The following is an 18400-nucleotide window of genomic DNA, read 5'->3' as shown; positions in this document are numbered from 1 at the left end:
ATGATAAGGCGAATAATTACACCAATCAGATTTAGTGTGAACTTAATTAGAACGGTATCCACAGCTACAACTCAAGGAACCACCATAGGGAGTACTAGTACACCACATAGAAAGTCACGTTACATAAAAACACCAAACATGTCACATTCTCGTCATACTAGTGTCACCGACATGCAACAAGATATGTATTTCGGTACAGAAGTAGTCAACAGAGTTCTGTTTCTACGTGAAGATACTGAATTTATAACTCAATCTTTATTTCATCCCTCCACTAGATTCATATTTTATCATGATCAAAAGCCATTGATTCATAAGAATTTCACCAACAAATTGACAATTTTAACTAATGGATCAAAGCAATTGTCGATTGATTCCATGGGGAAAGGCAAAATCGGATTCACCGGCGAACATGCAGTTGTTGAATCTGGATTATTGGATTCGGTTGACAATTGGAAATCAGTTTTGACAACTTGGAATTCTGACAATAAAACCCAAGCTCTGGATTTAAGAGCCAGCAATAAACCGGTGTTTTTGTTCTTGGGTTTGTTAGATGAAAGTGTTGGATTGGATTTGCATACTTTGAAATTTGATGATTCAGATCAGGAAAAATTTTTGGACCATCAAGGTAGATACCAAGGTATTGCTTATTATGCCGTTGATTTAACCAATTCTCCAGAATTAACTAATTCCATTGTTACTTTTGTTAATGATTATATAAATCATCATTATACCAAGGGTGTTGTGAACACCCCTGAGGAAAATGGTGTATTTTTCACTCATTCAAGAAAGCATTACCTTGGATTTGAAAACAGAGAGGCATCATTGTTCTCTCAAGGTGCTATGTTTTTCAGTTGGTTAGACAAGAACAAGTTTTGTCCTGGGTGTGGACATCCAGTTATTCCAATCCATGCTGGAGGTAAACTTTATTGTACCAATACTGGTACAGAAAAGGATGCTGAAGGTCAAGACAAGTTTACATGTTCTGTTAAGTCGGCACCAGTTGCCAATGTATCATTCCCAAGAACAGATATGGTCATAATAACCACCATAGCTAATCGTGATAGCACAAAAATTTTGCTTCTGCTTTCTAAAAGGTATGCATTTTCTAAAATGTATTCATGTACTGCTGGGTTCATGGAACCGCTGGAAACAGTTGAAGTTGCTACTAAACGAGAAATTTGGGAAGAAACTGGGGTCAATTGTAGTGAAATCAATATTATCATGACCCAGCCATGGCCATTCCCTTCTAATTTAATGATTGGATGTATGGGTATTGTCGATTTCAATGGTGAAAATGAACAAATTCATTTGGGTCATGATAACGAATTAAGTGATGCCAGATGGTTTGATATTGACTTTGTGAGACAATTGGTATATCCTAGTAAAGATGAAGATGAAGATTTTAACCCAGAGGGAATCATGTTACCTATGCCTGAATCAATTGCATTCCAATTAATTAAATTGGTGGTTGATGAAGCAACAAATAAGCACAAATTGTAATTTATATTTGATTTATAGACATTCTATGTTATTATCTGTATGTTAGGTAGATCTCTTAGGTATATATAATACTTATACAGTAAGTTGTTTTTCTATATAGTAAGTATAATTTGTTCTGTAAGTAGAGTCCAATTGAATATGCAAGGACAATAACAGTTCTAATTGTATCACCAGTACATATTGGCTATTGCTTAGAACTCGCTAGAAGTTTTTGTTTTACATGCAGTTCTCTGAAGAACTATTAAAAGGTATAGGAAATTCTCTCATGTGTTTTATTTTTGTAAAAATTACTTTTTTATTTCTTGATTTTATAAGACTTGGTTTGAAGACCCTTCAAATTATCGTACTTGGGTAATTTTTTGGTGTCTGGGATGTATCTGAGTCATTATTTGCTTGATGAACTGTTTGTCAACATCTTCTAAAACACAAATGTGTATGATGTTGCTCCTGATATTCTTGCAGATGTCTTCTTCAAGCCGGCTAGTAAATAATCTCAAAGAAATCTTTTTGACACCAGGAATGGTACCACCACGTTCAATTGCTCCAAGGTAAATATTCTACTATTACTTTATTTTGAATTATACACTTCGCGTATGTTTGTGTTGTTGGTTTTAATTTGGTCAGGATGTCTGGCACTGCCGGTATTTTGGAATTGTATCTTTCAATGTATTTTGGGTAAGTCCCAACACGAAATCCTTCACTGAAAGTGCTGTTGGACTTGCGTAGTTCGTATTGTTATGGTTGTTCCTCATATCGAGATTGCTCTGAAGTCTTGACAACATTAACCCCAACTAACTAATCCAATGCAATATTCTACAGTAACATTCACTTTGCAGATGTTATCTTATAACTATTAAATATTAGAACATAATGACATATTATTCCCTTTGTAGTAATTGAATACTTGATTGTCTTTGTTATTTTTTGTTAGTGCATAAATAACTTTCCCTCAACCTAATAATAGAGTTAAACTGATACCAGGGACTTTTAATTCATTCCCGTGAATTCTTAGGTAAAAAAATATATAGAAACAGTATTCCAGCTCATTTGAAACTTAGGTATAATATACACGTGATTTACTTTGCTACTAATTGTGGTAAGAACTAGTTGATACTGACACAAAACATTTGCTTCAAACAAAATGGTTACTCCATTTGCCTGCAAAATAAAGAAAGCGTACAAAAAGAACAAAGTGGAAAAACATTTAGAATAGGGACTATATTAGCTTGAGTTAGAAGATTGTAGAATATTCTATTGACTACATAAGCTAGACTTATGGGACTTGTCTTTGTCGTTGTTTTTATTTTCTTATCGGTTGCCAAGTAGTTACAGACGGAATGTGGACAATTTATCTCAATGTCTACATAATTTGAGGGGTTGGTGTCTTAATTGTGGGGTAATATTACGATTGCTGACGCGTGTTCAGCAATATTGGGTTTGGGTGGCAAATATTGATTTTGAAGTTTGAATATAAATATGGGTCAATTCCTAGGATGTCTTGGAAAACGTTTTCAATTTTATTTTTTTTTTCATTTGGCAGCTTTAAATATAGTTTAATTCAGTTTCGACAAAACTTATACTAAAAAGGTATACACGACTGTTATTATTAATTGACAAGAAGCTTTTATGATGTAAGTATTATTTGATTCAAAGAAGCTCGGGCCTTATTTTATTTACAACATTTTTAACTCATAACACTAAATATAGTTCGTATTCTATTCAAAAACAAATATGGACAGCAAATTACCCGACAAAGGTGGATTCTAGTTTCATCATCATGAGAGTGAACAATTATCGTTACGATAGTTGAGACTTCAGTGAGGATTGAACGGAAATTCATCGACGTCGGTTGATTGGTTGCCTATATTTGTTGATTGGTTCTCCCTATTTATGTAACTAGGTTTGAAATCTTTGATATAATTGCTGCTCAGTTGCATGAATGAAATTATACAACTGAGACTCAATTATATGATACACAAACCATAACTTTGTTGTAATGGGGTGAATGGCGAATCTTCTGTTGACTAGTCAACTCCACTCAAATGTAGATACCACCTAATGCAGGCACCACGAGGAGAAAAAAGTTGCAAAATTATGTGCACAAAAATATTCGCGCCACTTTCTACCGCAAACGGGGAGATAAAAGGTTTCTCCGCGTGAATAAATTCCTCCAGCAAAACGGGGGGAGGAGTTGAAAACTCGTGCCGGAAACAGGTCTAGGCATATTATTGCAACTTACTAAACAATCCAGACGAGGTTTTATAGTTTACACAAATTCAACAATAGAAATTAGGAGCGATGGTAAAAATATTTCAAAAGTTATAGTTGCTACCTGTTGCATTGATTTAGAATCGAGAAATAAATAGGTAAGAGATCATCGAATATGAAGGTTGTGCTAATTATAATTCAGTTCGATGTTATTGTGAGATAATTCACAGAATCCTGGTTGTAATAGCTATAACAACGGTTTTAAAACTTGGGGTTATTTTTCATCGTAATGAAAAATTGACATTCATGGAAAAAGTTACAAAATAGGAAATAAAAAAGAAATTGGTTTCGATCCGATCAACGTGGTTCTGTAATTTTGTGATAACAAAAAAATTCCCCATACTATAAATAGGATGTTCCTGAGGTTTAGGACAACGTTTACTACTCCATACAAATATCTCACATTATATCGAAGAATGCTGGTATCTCCTGTTATAGTTGGTCATCGAGGATTCAAGGGGAACTACCCTGAGAATACCATGATTGGATTCAACAAGTGTTTTGAAACTGGAGCCACCATAATCGAAACTGACTTGTGGTTGGCTAAAGATAATGTTATTATTATTTCCCATGACCCTTCTACCAAGCGTGTTTTTGTTGATTCTGAAGGCAACGAAACTGATTACAAGATTATAGATACTGAATATGACCCAATTTTGAAACAATTGAAGACCATCGAGGGTGGATACCCATTGATGACCTTTAGAGAGGTGTTACAGTGGTTTAAAGCATACGTTGTAGATCACGAAGGGGAATTCAAATTACAATTAGATATCAAGAGATTCAATCCTCCAAAGATTCTCAAACAAATTATTGAAGATTTATTGAGTGTTGAACCAAATATGGGTTTTTGGTATAACAGAATTCAGTTTGGGATTTGGGATTTGAATTTCTTGAAATATTTGAACCAAGATGATTATTTCCAAGATAAGTTTGCTGAACAACAATTTGACATCTTCAATATTACTGTCTCCTGGAGAGATGCAATTTTCTATGTTAGCTATAATGATTACCTTGATGCCTTAGGTGGTGACCGAGTCAAGATCAAATTAACTGGAGTTTCCTTGATTTATATATCTACTTGGTCTCAAGGATTTTTGACCAAATTTGTTCCATTATTAAAAGTACATGGTCTTAAATTATTTTCGTGGACTATAAATAAGAAGTTCCAATATGAATACTTGTGTAAAGTTGGGGAACTTGGAGGGTTAGTGGAATATGGTGTTATTTCTGACCATCCTGATACCATGGTCAGCTATGCTGATCACAAGGAAGAGTTAGAAGAAGTGGGTGAAACTACTAGATTAACTCCAACTACTGAATCATTACGTTCTAGCTTAACCTTTAAACAGTGGTTTTCCTACTTTATTTTCCAAGTATTTCACAAGATGGGTAGCGATAAGAAATTAACTGATGATGAAAAGCAATATGATTCCATTGTTGATGAAAATAAAGTAAGGGTTATTAAAGTTAACGAATGGGTGATTTGGATGTTTCAAACTATGCAAAAGTTTGGAATCTTTTAGATGTGAAAATGCTTTATAGAGTTAATAGAAAAGCACCTCAAATGTACTTGCAAGCATAAAGTTAAAAAAAAAATTAAAAAAGAAAAGAAAATAAAAATTGTTGTGAGATTAGACTATGTCGAGTTCTGGTATGGAGTTTTCTGTCCCAAGATCAACAATACCACTCTGTACTATTTTAAGGGACTACATGGAATTGCTGAATTGCCTGCATAGTAGTTTATGTGTTTGTTCTTCTCTCGTTCCTGCATATATCCTCAGAACGGAGAAGTTTGAAAATATTCACTGTCAACATCATCACTAAATCAAAACAAATCACGTTGTGGGCAAATATCACTAATATTTACCTTATATATTTTGTAATACTTGTTTCACTATGGAATTTACAAAGCACCTGGTTCACACAACAATTTAATAGGCATTTCTCCTAATAAAAAGTGGGTGATACAGCTTATCTAGGCCAAGTGAAACTGTTGACAATCTGAGCCGCAGTGGATAAATACGCCCGGTTAAAAAAAAACTAATATAACCTCGTAATATTGCACCTTGTCTTTTTTTTACAACAAGGGAAAATTTTTTTTCCTTTTCAAGTTCATTTCCACTCTTGTTTACTTTTTTACAACACCTTTTTCTTATCCGTTCACAAACATGGTGTTATATAAACGAAAACAGGTGACGTTTATACCACCACCGGCCATACCCTCTGATCTATCAACCCAAGTTTGGTTTATTCCACAAACAAAGGAATGGTTCATCACATATGACGAGTATTTGGCTCGTATGGATTACTACCACAAGAGAAAATTTGTTTGTGAAATTACTGGTAATTCATGCCTAACCTTTTTTGAAGCTTATGAAAGTGAGTTGAAAGAGATTAAAGGTGTTGAGCTGAATTTCCCAGAATCATTACGTGAACATATTTTACGGTTTTTACAATTTAATAGAATTACCAGATTGGATCAATTGGTGGATAAGGTATATCTGGTGTTTAAGAATGATTACTTCCCAGGTGAGACTATTTTCATCAAAGGTATTGAGGATTCCAAAGAACAACAGCAGCAACAGTTACAACTGCAACTGACGCCACCCACACTGACTCTGCTGCTGCTGCTGCTGCTGAAACAGCGCGGTATCATCCGGGAGAAAGTTCAGTATGGACAATCAAATCAAACAAAATATCTTGTTGTTAGACTTAATGACATGCAACAAGCAATAGTTACTAATGACAATATATCCAGAGACAGGAACCATTTCACTAAATGGTTGATCAAGACATTTATCAAGTTAACCATGTCTAGATCTCATAAAGTGGGTGCTCCATGGGTGGTCAAGGACAAATATGCCAAGAAGTATGGTATTCCACAAGTATATCCTGAAGATTTAAGACATTATGCTGATTCAACCCCAACTGGGGAAATCTTGTATGTTACAGAAAAGAAAAAGAGAAGGGTGCCAATCAAGGAAGATACGCATGAACCAAGTGCTACTCCTGTTCCTGAAAAGCGAAAGAAACAAATCAAAACTGCTACTCCTACAGTCGAAGTTTCTACACCTACACCAGCAGTGGTACCATTCCGTAAGAAGTTCCCAACCCATTATCTTCCCGAAAAATTACAAAAGGAGTTGGAACTTGAAGAACTTAAGGAACAACCTTCATTTGGGTTATCTTCTTTACAACCTACAAAACGTAATATTGTCGATGATTTACAATTGAGATTTGATTTGCAGAATTCAAAACCATTACCTAGACAATTACACTTGCCTCCAAATGCTCAATCACTCAATAACAGTTTAATTGAAAAGTACGCTGATCAGGATATTCCAAATACTTCAGAAATATTCCGATTAAGTACAAATGCTATCTCCTCAATTCAAGATGCGTTACAATCGTGGATATTTATCAACATCTATCATAAGGTTTTAAATTTAGATACATTTACCTTTGACGATTTCATATATTGTATGGGGTGGAATTGGGAACAATATGATGAATTAGGTAGATGCGAATTGTTGGACGAAATTTGGTGTGCTTGCTTACTGGCTATTGTGTCAAATGAATTACCAACCAGAAAAGAACAAAGACAAGCTGAAGATGATGGTGAAATCTTTGGGTTGAATGTTCAATTGCCTCCTAAGAAAGGTGACGAGAGTGAAGATGTCACTGGTTCTGAGACTGACGACGAAGATAAGTTGTTAAAAGATGAACCCGAAACTGATGAAGAGGATACTGAGAATGGAGTTGTAGAAACTAAAGAAGTTGTCATTGTTAAAGATCAAGATGAAGATAATGATGAAGATGAAGAAGAAAATGAGGCTGATAATGAAGAGGAACCTGAAGAAGAAGCACCAGAATATATTACTAGTGAAGGTAGTGACACTGATGATTCCACTCCTCATAATGCCTATATTTGTATGAATTATCGTAACATTCCTTGGCATGAACGTTTACGCAAGCGTAATTTCAAAGATGGGAATTGGCAATGTATTTTGCTTGGTGTGTTATCACTTGTTGAGCATGTTCCTCATTATAAAACAATTATTGAACAAGCCTATCTTAAACTTGCACCAAAGGAAAAGCCTGCTACTTCAAGTACTGTAGTTAATCAATTTTATCAGGAATTGGACATTGATTTAAAGTTACAAATTTTGAATATCTTAATTGACTTGATTATTACTTCTCCGTTGGTCAGAAACTATATTGATGATTGTCTTGAACAATCGTCACAATTACGTCGTATGAGATTGGATAATATTAAGGATTACAAAGCGAATTTAGAAATTGCTCAAAAAGCGAATCAATTCATTTGCAATGCCTTGAATCCCGGTGAAGAAGACAAGAAACCAAGATTAAACTACCAAAACCTTGAAATGACCGAAGCTGAACAACAAAAGGCCGAAAAGGACAAGGAATTTGCGGAACAATGTGAAGCTCGTAAGCAGGCATTGATCAAATTAAACCAAATCAAGAAAGAAAAGCATTCAATTGAACAGAAATTAACCGAATTGGATTGCCAACGAGTTAAGCTTCTTGGTAAAGATCGTTTATTTAATAGATATTGGTGGTTTGAGAACAATGGGTTGCCTAATTTACATGCTGGAAATAATGATGACGACGACGATAATGACGATGATGATGAAAAAGAGAAGGACAAGGAAGACGTTGAGGACGATGATGAGAAGGATGAAGTTAGTGATGAAACTTATCTTATGGGTAGACTTTGGGTTCAAGGCCCACTGAATGATGATTTGAGAATAAGATATAACAGTAATTTTGAAGAGAGTGAAAAGTTTAATCAGGAATTAAGACGGAAGGAATTTGACTTTACTCATAAACCTGAAGAAAATGGAATCAAACAAGAAATTAAGCAAGAACCTGTTGATGAAAAGAAATCACAAATTCGTGAAATGGACTTCATTCCTATATCTCCGGCATATAAATCTACAGTTCAAACAATTCATCACATTGAAATCACCCAGCATGAGGTACACAAGAATTCTGATATCGTTATTGATCATGAAGGTTCGTTAGTGTCTCCACTCGCACTATTAACACCCTTTGAAAGGAAAATAATTGAAGAATTACCTGATCCTCTAATTAACGGAACTAATTGGAGATATTATGATCATCCCGAAGATATAGTCAAGATCTTATCATGGTTAAATCCGTGGGGGAAGAGAGAATCTGCATTACGTAAGGAATTGACTTTGGTTAAAGATGTCGTTATTTCTAACATTGAAGCTAGAAGAAAGGCGTTATGGATGGATGGAACCCCGGCTGAAGAAGATGAAATTGAAAATAACATAAATAAATTAAAGACCAAACGAGAAAAACTAATCAAAGGGGAAGATGAAGATGAGATTGAAGAAACCGATGATGACGTGGTTGTGGGTGCAAAGAGAAACTTGAGGAGAAAGCAAACCCCAAGAAAACGTCAGAAAGTAGTGACTCTCGAAGATGCATTACAATTTGGAAATGAAGAAGAAATAACATCAATGGTTGAGAAGCTCGATTCGGAATTAGCTGAGAAGAGACAAGACCGTGATTTGAATAGAGTTGTTGAATGGGTTAATTCAATTGCATTGGATTCATTTGGGAAATCGCTCTATGAAGGTGGTGATAAGTATAAGCTGTCAAAGACTAGAAAAGTAACCAGAAAGAAGTTGTAAGATATATGTATTAATAGACTATATAAAATTGAAGTTTAGTTCGTCGATATTGGATTTGTAGGGAGTTCCTTGAGATGGTCAGAAAATCGGGTAAACAATTGCTTTTACACTGTAACAACTATTGTAGAGAGTTGGTTCAATAATTTCCTTGTATTTTCAATGGGTCAAACGACTCTAAATAGATATTGTAGATATGAAGTTGCTAGACTAGTCTGCTGAATGTTGATGAGAGCGTTTGGAAGTATATTCATACGCACAATATTTTTTGAAAATATAATATGTATGCTCTGCCAACGACAAGCGATATAATTTATTACTGTTGCAACAACACATCAAGCAATTAATCAATTGATCTATTGCTTATTATATTAATTACAAAACAATGATATGCATCGCTATAGTTTGTAATAACTCCTTCTGAAGTAAATCAGATATTCAATACAAGGAGTGACCAGTCCTTAATTTTTGCAACATTTATCATATTTAGTCTTGCACATAATCAGAGATATGTTTTGAAAAGTAAACACATTGTCAATCAAAGATTGCCTGTCTAAGGTATCTTCCTTTATAGAATTATGGTAGAGAATTTAAAGTACAAGAATGGAAATTTTTGAGTATATTCAAAGAGTACATGCTAACGTCTATCATATTTTCTTCTTTTGGATCTCTGAGCTAAATCTCGTAAACTACGTTCACGTTCTATAGCTTCTTGCTCTTCTTGCTTTCTTCTTAACTCATTCCTAATCTTGATATCTTCTCTAGCTTGTTGCTCAGCATCAACTAAAGCATTTGAAAGTTCCCCAAATTTCTCTACATTAACCAGCGCCGTTTCCCGTGGACCCATGACTCTCTTATCTAAATCTATAGTAAATCCTTGGTTGTTTTTCCAATTAGAGACTGCAACTGGAATGTTCCATTTCTGACGATCTTCCTTGGTAAGTTTTTCTTGATTTGTAGGTTTAACAATTGGTACATCTTCGGTTTGGGTTTTATGTCTATTCTTACGTAATTTGAATTGGGGTGGTAACATTGGATCAACTTGGAACTTTCTAATTTGAATTACACGTTCATCGGTATCAATTATGTTCTTACTACTGTATTGGATATGTTGAACATTTTCTTCAGGTTGGTCAGGTGTAATGAGTTTTGCAATTATGGATCTTGTTTCTTCAATGACGGATCTCACTTCTAGATCATCTAAAGAAGGTCGTGGAAAGGAATGTGTTAGGTTAGGATATCGTTTCTTCAACGGTATGGTTGATTCATAAGTTACCTCTTCGTCATCGATTGGTTTTGAAAAGTCCAATGCTTGGAGGTCGGTTTGTCTAGGAAGCACTAAAACTTGTTTATTGTCATTGGTGGTTGTATCTATTCGGAAATGATAGTTTGGATCATATGATGAATTTTTAGGTCGTGATAGTAAAGTACTGAACATGATGGATGCTTCTTCTCTTAGTAGGGAGATGTGATTTTGATAAACTGTAGAAAAAAAAATATTCTGTAAAATTTCTAATCTGTAAGTTCGTTCCTGCGTTTGTTTTTGGCAGTCAGCGCCGAGCTAATCTAGACCGCGATAACTTTAAACAAACAATAAGCTTTTTAAACAAAGTTATCTCTAACTCCCCCCACCTAAGTTGCGTATTATTCAAAGATATACCAGGTATTGCAAACGTGACCAAAGGTAAATCAACGCATTGCTTGCTGTGGATTTCTGTAAAGCTTAAAGGTAATATAAGTTGCGCCTGAGGAGGTGAATCATCTGTTTTATTAAATATTAATTAGATGCACCACACTTGATTAGCGGTAACCCACAAATCGCTTTCGCCTGTTGTGCAGTACTGCGTTTCATGCACGCATTCATTTCATGCATTATTATGATGAATGGTTTGTGCTATTAAAGAAGGCGCAATCCATGTCAGATCAGGAAAATTCGGAGAAGTCATTCTTTCCTAATTGGGAACTCCCCGATGCGCTTCTCCTCAAATATCATCAAGTTTTACATCACACATAATGCCTATTATAAATATTGCAAAAGTACGTGATTTACTTCGCCATAATGTATTTCGCTACTATTACAACATTTATTTATAACATATATTTTTATTACTTAACATGCTAAAGACAACAACTAGTGATACTATTAGTGCAACACCACGCGCTACCATAAAGATATCAAACACATCCACTATTCGTCATTTGACCAATGCCGATGTTAGAAAAGCTGCATTATGTTTGCTTGAGGCATTCAAAGAAGATCTGTTGGCTAAGCTATTAGTCTGTCATTTACCAGAAAATAAACGTAAATACGCTGAGCTTTGTCTTTATGAAGCATATTTGCGTCAACATATCAAGCATGGAATCGTATTAGGACAAGGCGAAACCAATGAAGGCTTTGAAACTGTTTCAATTTGGGCATGTCCTGAAAGTGTACACCAAGGACTTGATTCGTTTGGTACACTTATGGAATCTGGTTATGATAAAGTATGGCAAGTTTTTGGTGAAGAAGGTAGACAGAAGGTTTTCTATGGTATGTTACCATTATTGCATGATTCCTGTGAACGGATTATAAATAATGACTCTCGATTCAAGAACAAAGGAGTTTACACTTTGGTTTATGTTGGTAGTAGAGACTGTGCTCGTGGTAAGGGGAACTTGCGCAAAATGTTTGAGTACATGTTCACCAAGTATATTGATGCTGATGATAGTCTTGCATATTTGGAAAGTTCTTCACCCAATAATATTCCGATCTATGAAAGATTTGGATTTAAAGTTGTCGAAGATATTGTGTTGGGTGAAAAATCTGATGGTGCTGTTGAAGGGGAACATTTCGCAGTTATGAATGTAATGATTAGAGGAGTCAAGGGGCATGATTGGACTCAGGATGAGAATATTTCGAAAGGAAAATTGTAGTTCTATTTACAAGTATATACAAATCTATTCATCAACTGATAAGACACTCTTTTGCGAAGGTAAGGTCATTTTCTCAAATTCTTCCTTGACCTTTTGTCTCATTTGCTCTTCTTGACTCTTTGAAATTGGCTTAACTACTTCATTAGGTGGGATGAACTTGAATCTACCAAATCCGAATTCTCTATCGGTCATCTTGTTCAATACGTATAATTGGGATCTAACGTAGGCTAATAATGCTTCAACGTGTCTAATATCAACATTTGGATTACCATTGAAAACGTTTCTCCACAATGCACTGGCAAATGTAATATCGTCACTAACTAAAGCTTCGTCATAACTCAACACTGACCCTAATAATTGAGTGTGGTAGTCTTTTAAGTTTCCTTCAATAATTCTGTTTGAGTTAATTCCTAATTCGTTTGACATTCTTAATTCTAAATCCTTGAAAATTCTATCAACTAACTTTTGTTGATACTCTCTAGCATACTTAAAAGGCAAAGCTCTCATTCTCACTGACAAAATCCAATAATGTAACAAAGTAATTTGAACTTGTTGTGAAAAGGACTTTGGTAAATTCAAAGTCTCATAATAGAACTTGGCAGTTTCAGACATTGGTTCATTAGGATAAAATAATCCTTGCTTCTTACATTCAGCAAAATATAATGACCCAGCTACAGACCCAGATCTAGTGATATCCATGTCAATTCTAAATATCTTTACAAATAACTCACCAAATGTCTTTGCAAAACCGGATAATTCATACCCTGGGGATTCAACTTTATGATCTGACAATAAAGGCATTTTCATTCTTGCTTGACGAGGCTTGATTTTTAAATCTTGTTCAATGATAGGTAAACTGGATTCCTTGGCCAATTGAGATGGAGCATCTATTTGTTCAGTCTCCTGTTTGTACTTGTCCAAGATAGAATTTCTATATTGGAAGCATACTCTTGGTGTAGAAGATAAATATCTAGCGCTGTGGGCTATGTTTGCTTTGTTAAGTCTCAACATTTCACAGTACCACGTTTATATTAGTAAAGATCATTCTTATATTGGTTGATGAAAAAGTTTTTGAAGTATCAAAAGATCTCGTCATGTGATGTGTGTCATGTGATATGTCTCTACTTTATTGAATCTTTAGGGACACGTTAACATACTCTAGACTTATAAATATGAACCCGACTATTTACATGACATATATGTATCCTACTCTATGTTACTCCATATACATTCAGATCTGCTAGGATCAATATGCAGCACACTTTACATGCTAATTATACACTGTGATTTCCCCACCACACAATAAATGACCTTCCACACGACCTCTCGTTTGACGCTCTAACATGAAAAAAAAAAATTCCAACGAAAGTGCTGCCAGAAATCGACCAACATCCACAGGTAAACACTCAACCATCATGAGCAATTCAATTGCGGATGCATTCAAGAAGTTGCATGTGTCACCAGATGCATCGCCATCTGAGCACGAACAAATCTTCACAATCTCGTATGAATATTTAACCAAGGTCAAAAACTACCAGGATTTAAAAGCATTCAAGAATTGTTTAGTGGCATTAATCAACTTGGACAAGTATCATAAAGCTTACGAGATCATCAAGCATGTTTCTAAAGACCTAGTTGGCGCTACTAAAATGGAAGTCGGATATGTCTATTACAAATTAGGCCATGCTAATGAATTGTTTGAGTTGTACAAAGATAACACTACTGATTCCGAAGTTGAACAAATTGGCTGGAATCATATTCTTGCTCAAACTTATTATAAGGTGGGAAAGTACGAACAAGCTTACGAATTATATGAAAAATTGCTTGACCTGAACAAATTTGATAACCCTTTAGATTTGATAATCAATCAAGCAGCTGTGGTTTCTCAAGAAAATATCTTAGGGGCAGGCAGATCGGTCAATATCGACAAAGATGACAATTATGATTTGTTGTTTAATCAAGCCTTGGTTGAGTTGTCTAATAATAACTTGAGCAAGAGTTTGCAATTGTTGGATCAAGCTCATAACTTGTGTTCTTCAAATACTGAGTGGAGTAAGCAAGATTTGTTGGGAGAATTGTTGCCTATTAAGTTAACCATTGCTTATGTGTATCAACTATTAGGTGACTCCGAAAAGAGTTTGACCATATTGGATGAAATTAACCAAGATGTTGATTTAGTGAATGATGCCATGATCAAACTCATCATCAAGAATAACTTGTATTCACTTAAGGATGACTACAAGGTAGGTTTGGTTGAACGCTCCTTGGATTATCAACCACATTTACAAAAATTACAACAAAAGTTGACCAAATGGCAATATCAAATAGTTTTAAAGAATAACATAATGTTGAATTACACCAGTGGTACATTGAGTAAATCCCAAGTAGATAATTTATTCATTAAGAGATACCTTGAAGATTTTCCTGGTGATTTCTTTCCAGTGGCTTATAGAATTTTACTCAAGTTGGACATTAGCTTCAAGGACTTACATTCAAGCGCCCAATTGAAATCAATAGGTAAGAAACTTGTTAAATATATCAAAGATGCAGAAGCTCACTACAAGCAAGTTGCTGTGTTGCTCTTGGTTTATGTTCATGCCCGCACATCCAAGTTTGATCAACCATTGCCATTCTTGGAAGCATTGGTGGACGACGAATTGTCTGAAGAGAAACTCACACCAGGGGTGGTTGGTACCTTAATAAATGTGTATGAAGAGACTCATTCCACCAGCAAATTATCTCAGTTATTGACTAAATTGACGGATAAGTTCATTGCTACATCCCAAGAAGTGTATTCTGACATGTTTTACTTTGACTGTGCTAAATTCATTGCATTCAAGGCATTAAACCAAGGACAGCATGAACAAGCAATGAAACTTTTCCAATATCTAAGTACTATCGATGGAAATGATCACTTAATCGAATCGATATTGTCCAACTCCAATGTTGATTTATTACCAATTACTGAATTATCATCGAGTAAACCAATTGATGAGATTTTAAATGTTGATATAAACGAATTAATTCCAACCAAAAACCAAACCAAAACAATCACAAAGACAGTTAATAAGGTCACTAAGAAGAAGAAGGAGCCTAAATTTGGTCCAAGTAAGGTATTGAAGCCAGAAGGCGAGTTTACTGTGGATGAGGAAAGATGGTTACCTTTGAAATTAAGATCTTACTATAAACCTACCAAAAAGGATAAGAAGAGAAATACAGGACAAGGATCAGTGGAACATTCGGTATCACTGTCTACTCCCGCAGCAACCCATTCTTCCAGTTCTAACAAGAAAAAGAAGAAGAAGGGAAAGAAGTAGCTATATCAATAGAATGTAATGTTAGTTTATAACGATGATTGTATCATGTAGTTTTTGTTTTTGTTTTTTTTTAGTCAGTACCCCACTTTTGAGCTAAATCAGAGGCCTGCATGCATTGTAGGCGAATATTTAGTTAACTCCAGATATTCGGAGTTTCTTTATATGGATTCGGAGTAGGTGGCCCCGTTCAATCTCCTCTGACCGCCCCTCCCCCCTCTGTGTACATATAGGCAAGGCTTAAACATTTTGACACGGAATTTTTCTCGGTAAAATCCGCGTTATTTTTTTTTGTTTAGCACAAAGATTGTTGCTCTGAAATTCGAGACACTCGAGATAAGACAATTCGCAATGATTCGCTTAGTTCAATCTAACATGTAAAGGTTATTAGTAGTTGATATACTCGTGTAATCAAGCTTGTTATTGAGTAATTGACAGATTATGCATGGTTCTGTGAATGGATGCACGTGATGGAGGGAGTTGCCTACTCTGGGAAGTGTTCCCGATGTCTGTGGCGTCATAAATTCGTTACCCGTTTTATTATAGCAAACAATGTCCGTCACAGCGAGTCGCAAAAACACAAAAAAATATTTTTTCTTATTGCGATCCGAAGATCTTCCCAGAATTTTCCACCCTCCACCGACCACGTTATCTCTCCAGCAGTATTTAAGGAGACAATTTATTCATTCTTCTTCTTCTTCTTCTCCTATTCTTCTTTTTTTTTCACTAAAACAAAAGCAAAATGACTCAATCAGTTCCAGAAACATTTAAAGGATTCGGTGTTGACAAAAAGGAAAATTGGAATAAACCAAAGTTAGTTGAATACAAGCACAAACAAATCAACCCACATGACATTGTTTTAGAAAACGAAGCTTGCGGGTTATGTTACTCTGACATCCACACTTTGCAATCCAACTGGGGTCCATACAACAGAAACGATCTTGTTGTTGGTCATGAAATCGTTGGTAAGGTCATTGCTGTTGGTTCTGCAGTTACTCAATTCAAAGTCGGTCAACGTGTTGGTATTGGAGCTGGTAACTCTGCTTGTCGTGAATGTGGTAGATGTAACCATGACAATGAACAATATTGTAAGAAGATGGCTGGTACTTACAACAATGTTGATCCAAGATCAAACGGGTATGTTACCCAAGGTGGTTACAGTTCTCACTCTATTGCTGATGAACAATTTGCCTTTGCTATTCCCGAATCTCTCCCATCTACTGCCGCTGCTCCTTTAATGTGTGCCGGTATCACTGTTTTCTCTCCATTGATCCGTAACTTGGGTAAGGATGCCAAGGGTAAGACTGTTGGTATCATTGGTATTGGTGGTTTAGGGCACTTGGCTGTTCAATTCGCTAATGCCTTAGGTGCCAAGGTTGTTGCTTTTTCCAGATCTTCCGCCAAAAAGGAACAAGCTTTGAAATTAGGTGCTCATGAATTCGTTGCTACTGGTGAAGAAAAGGATTGGACTTCTAAGTATGATGACGAATTCGACTTTATCTTGAACTGTGCTTCTGGTATTGATGGATTGAACTTGTCTGATTACTTGAGTGTTTTAAAGGTTGATTCCAAGTTCATTTCCGTTGGTTTACCACCAGCTAAGGAACAATTTGGTGTTTCTCCATTTACCTTCTTGAAGAATGGTGTTGCCTTTGGTTCTTCCTTGTTAGGATCCAAGACTGAAGTCACTGAAATGTTGAGATTAGCTGCTGAAAACGACATCAAGCCATGGATTGAAGAAGTTCCAATCAGTGAAGAAAACTGTAGCAAGGCATTGGAAAGATGCGTTGCTGGTGATGTCAGATATAGATTTGTCTTTACTGAATTCGACAAGGCTTTCAACTAGGTTTATACTACTACAATATAGATTACTTTTCTTGCGTATTTATATTAGGTCGTAACTACAAGGGTATTTCTAAATGCATGTGTGTAAACAATGGAGAGAAGTGAAATGCGTAGCAAAAAAATGTTAATTAGACAAGATTGAAAAATTATTCTTTCTAATTAAGCTTAACTTTGCCTCGTTCTTACCAACGGATAATGATCGGGTATGTTTTCTAATGACTTTGTTGGATAATCTTTGTTGCTTTTCAATTAACAACAATTCAGTTTCATCAATATCTGGAGTGGTTCCTGACACAACCAAGTACTTATCTCTACCGCTGTGTTTTCTACTGGGTGTTAAATAGTTTGGTAAGCTCAGATGTTTATGTAATGACTTGAATTCATTATTGAAATTAGGTGGTTGGTACAATTCACCTAATTTAAATTCAGGGCCTCCATAGCTTACAAAGCCAGGGTATTCATTAATGCTCAAGTCAGCCAAGGGTGATCTTACACTCGACCTTATTATATCATTCTTCTTTGGTTGTAAAATGTTTTCTTGGTCATGATTATTTTGTTTGTTTGAACAAGGGTATTCTTGCTCTGGGAATTCGGGCTTTTCAGTCTTGTCTTCCCAAATAGTAAAGTTTAAACCAGTGCTCTTCTTTGGCGGAGATGGTGTGTTTCTTGCTGGCGCTAACCTTTTAGTGGGTGACAATCTGGAAGGTAAATGTACTGGATTTGGTCTCTTCAAAGGAGTAGGGGAGATGTTAAACGTTTTAGAAGACAATGGTGTTCTCTTTGTGGGTGAAGGAGTAGTAGACATGTTGGCGGCGTTGATAATACAAACTAGTTCCTTTGCCATTCCGGGAAAATGCAAATGTTTATATATTG

At 35.5% G+C, this 18400-nt stretch overlaps 9 protein-coding genes across 9 annotated transcripts; 6 read left to right on the top strand and 3 right to left on the bottom strand. All coding sequences in view use genetic code 12, as the record gives it.

The window, feature by feature from the left end:
- Positions 1–5: 5 nt before the first annotated feature.
- On the top strand, positions 6–1646 carry SPAPADRAFT_63288 (NAD(+) diphosphatase; the record flags this gene model as incomplete). Its single annotated transcript, XM_007377364.1, has 1 exon — positions 6–1646. The coding sequence occupies one exon, from the start codon at positions 139–141 to the stop codon at positions 1498–1500; it is 1362 nt and encodes a 453-aa protein (XP_007377426.1).
- Positions 1647–4119: 2473 nt separating this feature from the next.
- SPAPADRAFT_63287 (phosphatidylglycerol phospholipase) lies at positions 4120–5692 on the top strand (the record flags this gene model as incomplete). Its single annotated transcript, XM_007377363.1, has 1 exon — positions 4120–5692. A coding segment is annotated over one exon (1175 nt), but the record flags the coding sequence as incomplete, so codon positions are not given.
- A 247-nt stretch (positions 5693–5939) lies between these two features.
- SPAPADRAFT_143258 (uncharacterized protein) lies at positions 5940–9458 on the top strand (the record flags this gene model as incomplete). Its single annotated transcript, XM_007377362.1, has 1 exon — positions 5940–9458. The coding sequence occupies one exon, from the start codon at positions 5940–5942 to the stop codon at positions 9456–9458; it is 3519 nt and encodes a 1172-aa protein (XP_007377424.1).
- Positions 9459–9577: 119 nt separating this feature from the next.
- PRP45 (mRNA splicing protein) lies at positions 9578–11173 on the bottom strand (the record flags this gene model as incomplete). Its single annotated transcript, XM_007377361.1, has 1 exon — positions 9578–11173. A coding segment is annotated over one exon (574 nt), but the record flags the coding sequence as incomplete, so codon positions are not given.
- Positions 11174–11529: 356 nt separating this feature from the next.
- Positions 11530–13396, bottom strand: SPAPADRAFT_63285 (uncharacterized protein; the record flags this gene model as incomplete). Its single annotated transcript, XM_007377359.1, has 1 exon — positions 11530–13396. The coding sequence occupies one exon, from the start codon at positions 13377–13379 to the stop codon at positions 12393–12395; it is 987 nt and encodes a 328-aa protein (XP_007377421.1).
- Positions 11571–12368, top strand: SPAPADRAFT_143158 (uncharacterized protein; the record flags this gene model as incomplete). Its single annotated transcript, XM_007377360.1, has 1 exon — positions 11571–12368. One exon carries the CDS (start codon positions 11571–11573, stop codon positions 12366–12368), a length of 798 nt encoding a protein of 265 aa, XP_007377422.1.
- A 362-nt stretch (positions 13397–13758) lies between the features above and the next one.
- Positions 13759–15739, top strand: SPAPADRAFT_63284 (signal recognition particle subunit; the record flags this gene model as incomplete). Its single annotated transcript, XM_007377358.1, has 1 exon — positions 13759–15739. One exon carries the CDS (start codon positions 13784–13786, stop codon positions 15683–15685), a length of 1902 nt encoding a protein of 633 aa, XP_007377420.1.
- Positions 15740–16367: 628 nt separating this feature from the next.
- ADH6 (NADP-dependent alcohol dehydrogenase) lies at positions 16368–17625 on the top strand (the record flags this gene model as incomplete). The annotated part of the gene is made up of 1 exon (XM_007377357.1): positions 16368–17625. The coding sequence occupies one exon, from the start codon at positions 16425–16427 to the stop codon at positions 17526–17528; it is 1104 nt and encodes a 367-aa protein (XP_007377419.1).
- SPAPADRAFT_63282 (uncharacterized protein) lies at positions 17562–18344 on the bottom strand (the record flags this gene model as incomplete). Its single annotated transcript, XM_007377356.1, has 1 exon — positions 17562–18344. One exon carries the CDS (start codon positions 18330–18332, stop codon positions 17652–17654), a length of 681 nt encoding a protein of 226 aa, XP_007377418.1.
- Positions 18345–18400: the final 56 nt, after the last annotated feature.

The sequence above is a fragment of the Spathaspora passalidarum genome (assembly GCF_000223485.1).
Source record: "Spathaspora passalidarum NRRL Y-27907 unplaced genomic scaffold SPAPAscaffold_7, whole genome shotgun sequence".
In the NCBI taxonomy this organism is placed as follows: Eukaryota; Fungi; Ascomycota; class Pichiomycetes; order Serinales; family Debaryomycetaceae; genus Spathaspora; species Spathaspora passalidarum.
Note: the sequence above shows the minus strand (reverse complement) of the source record. Positions and strands in the feature narration are given on the sequence as shown.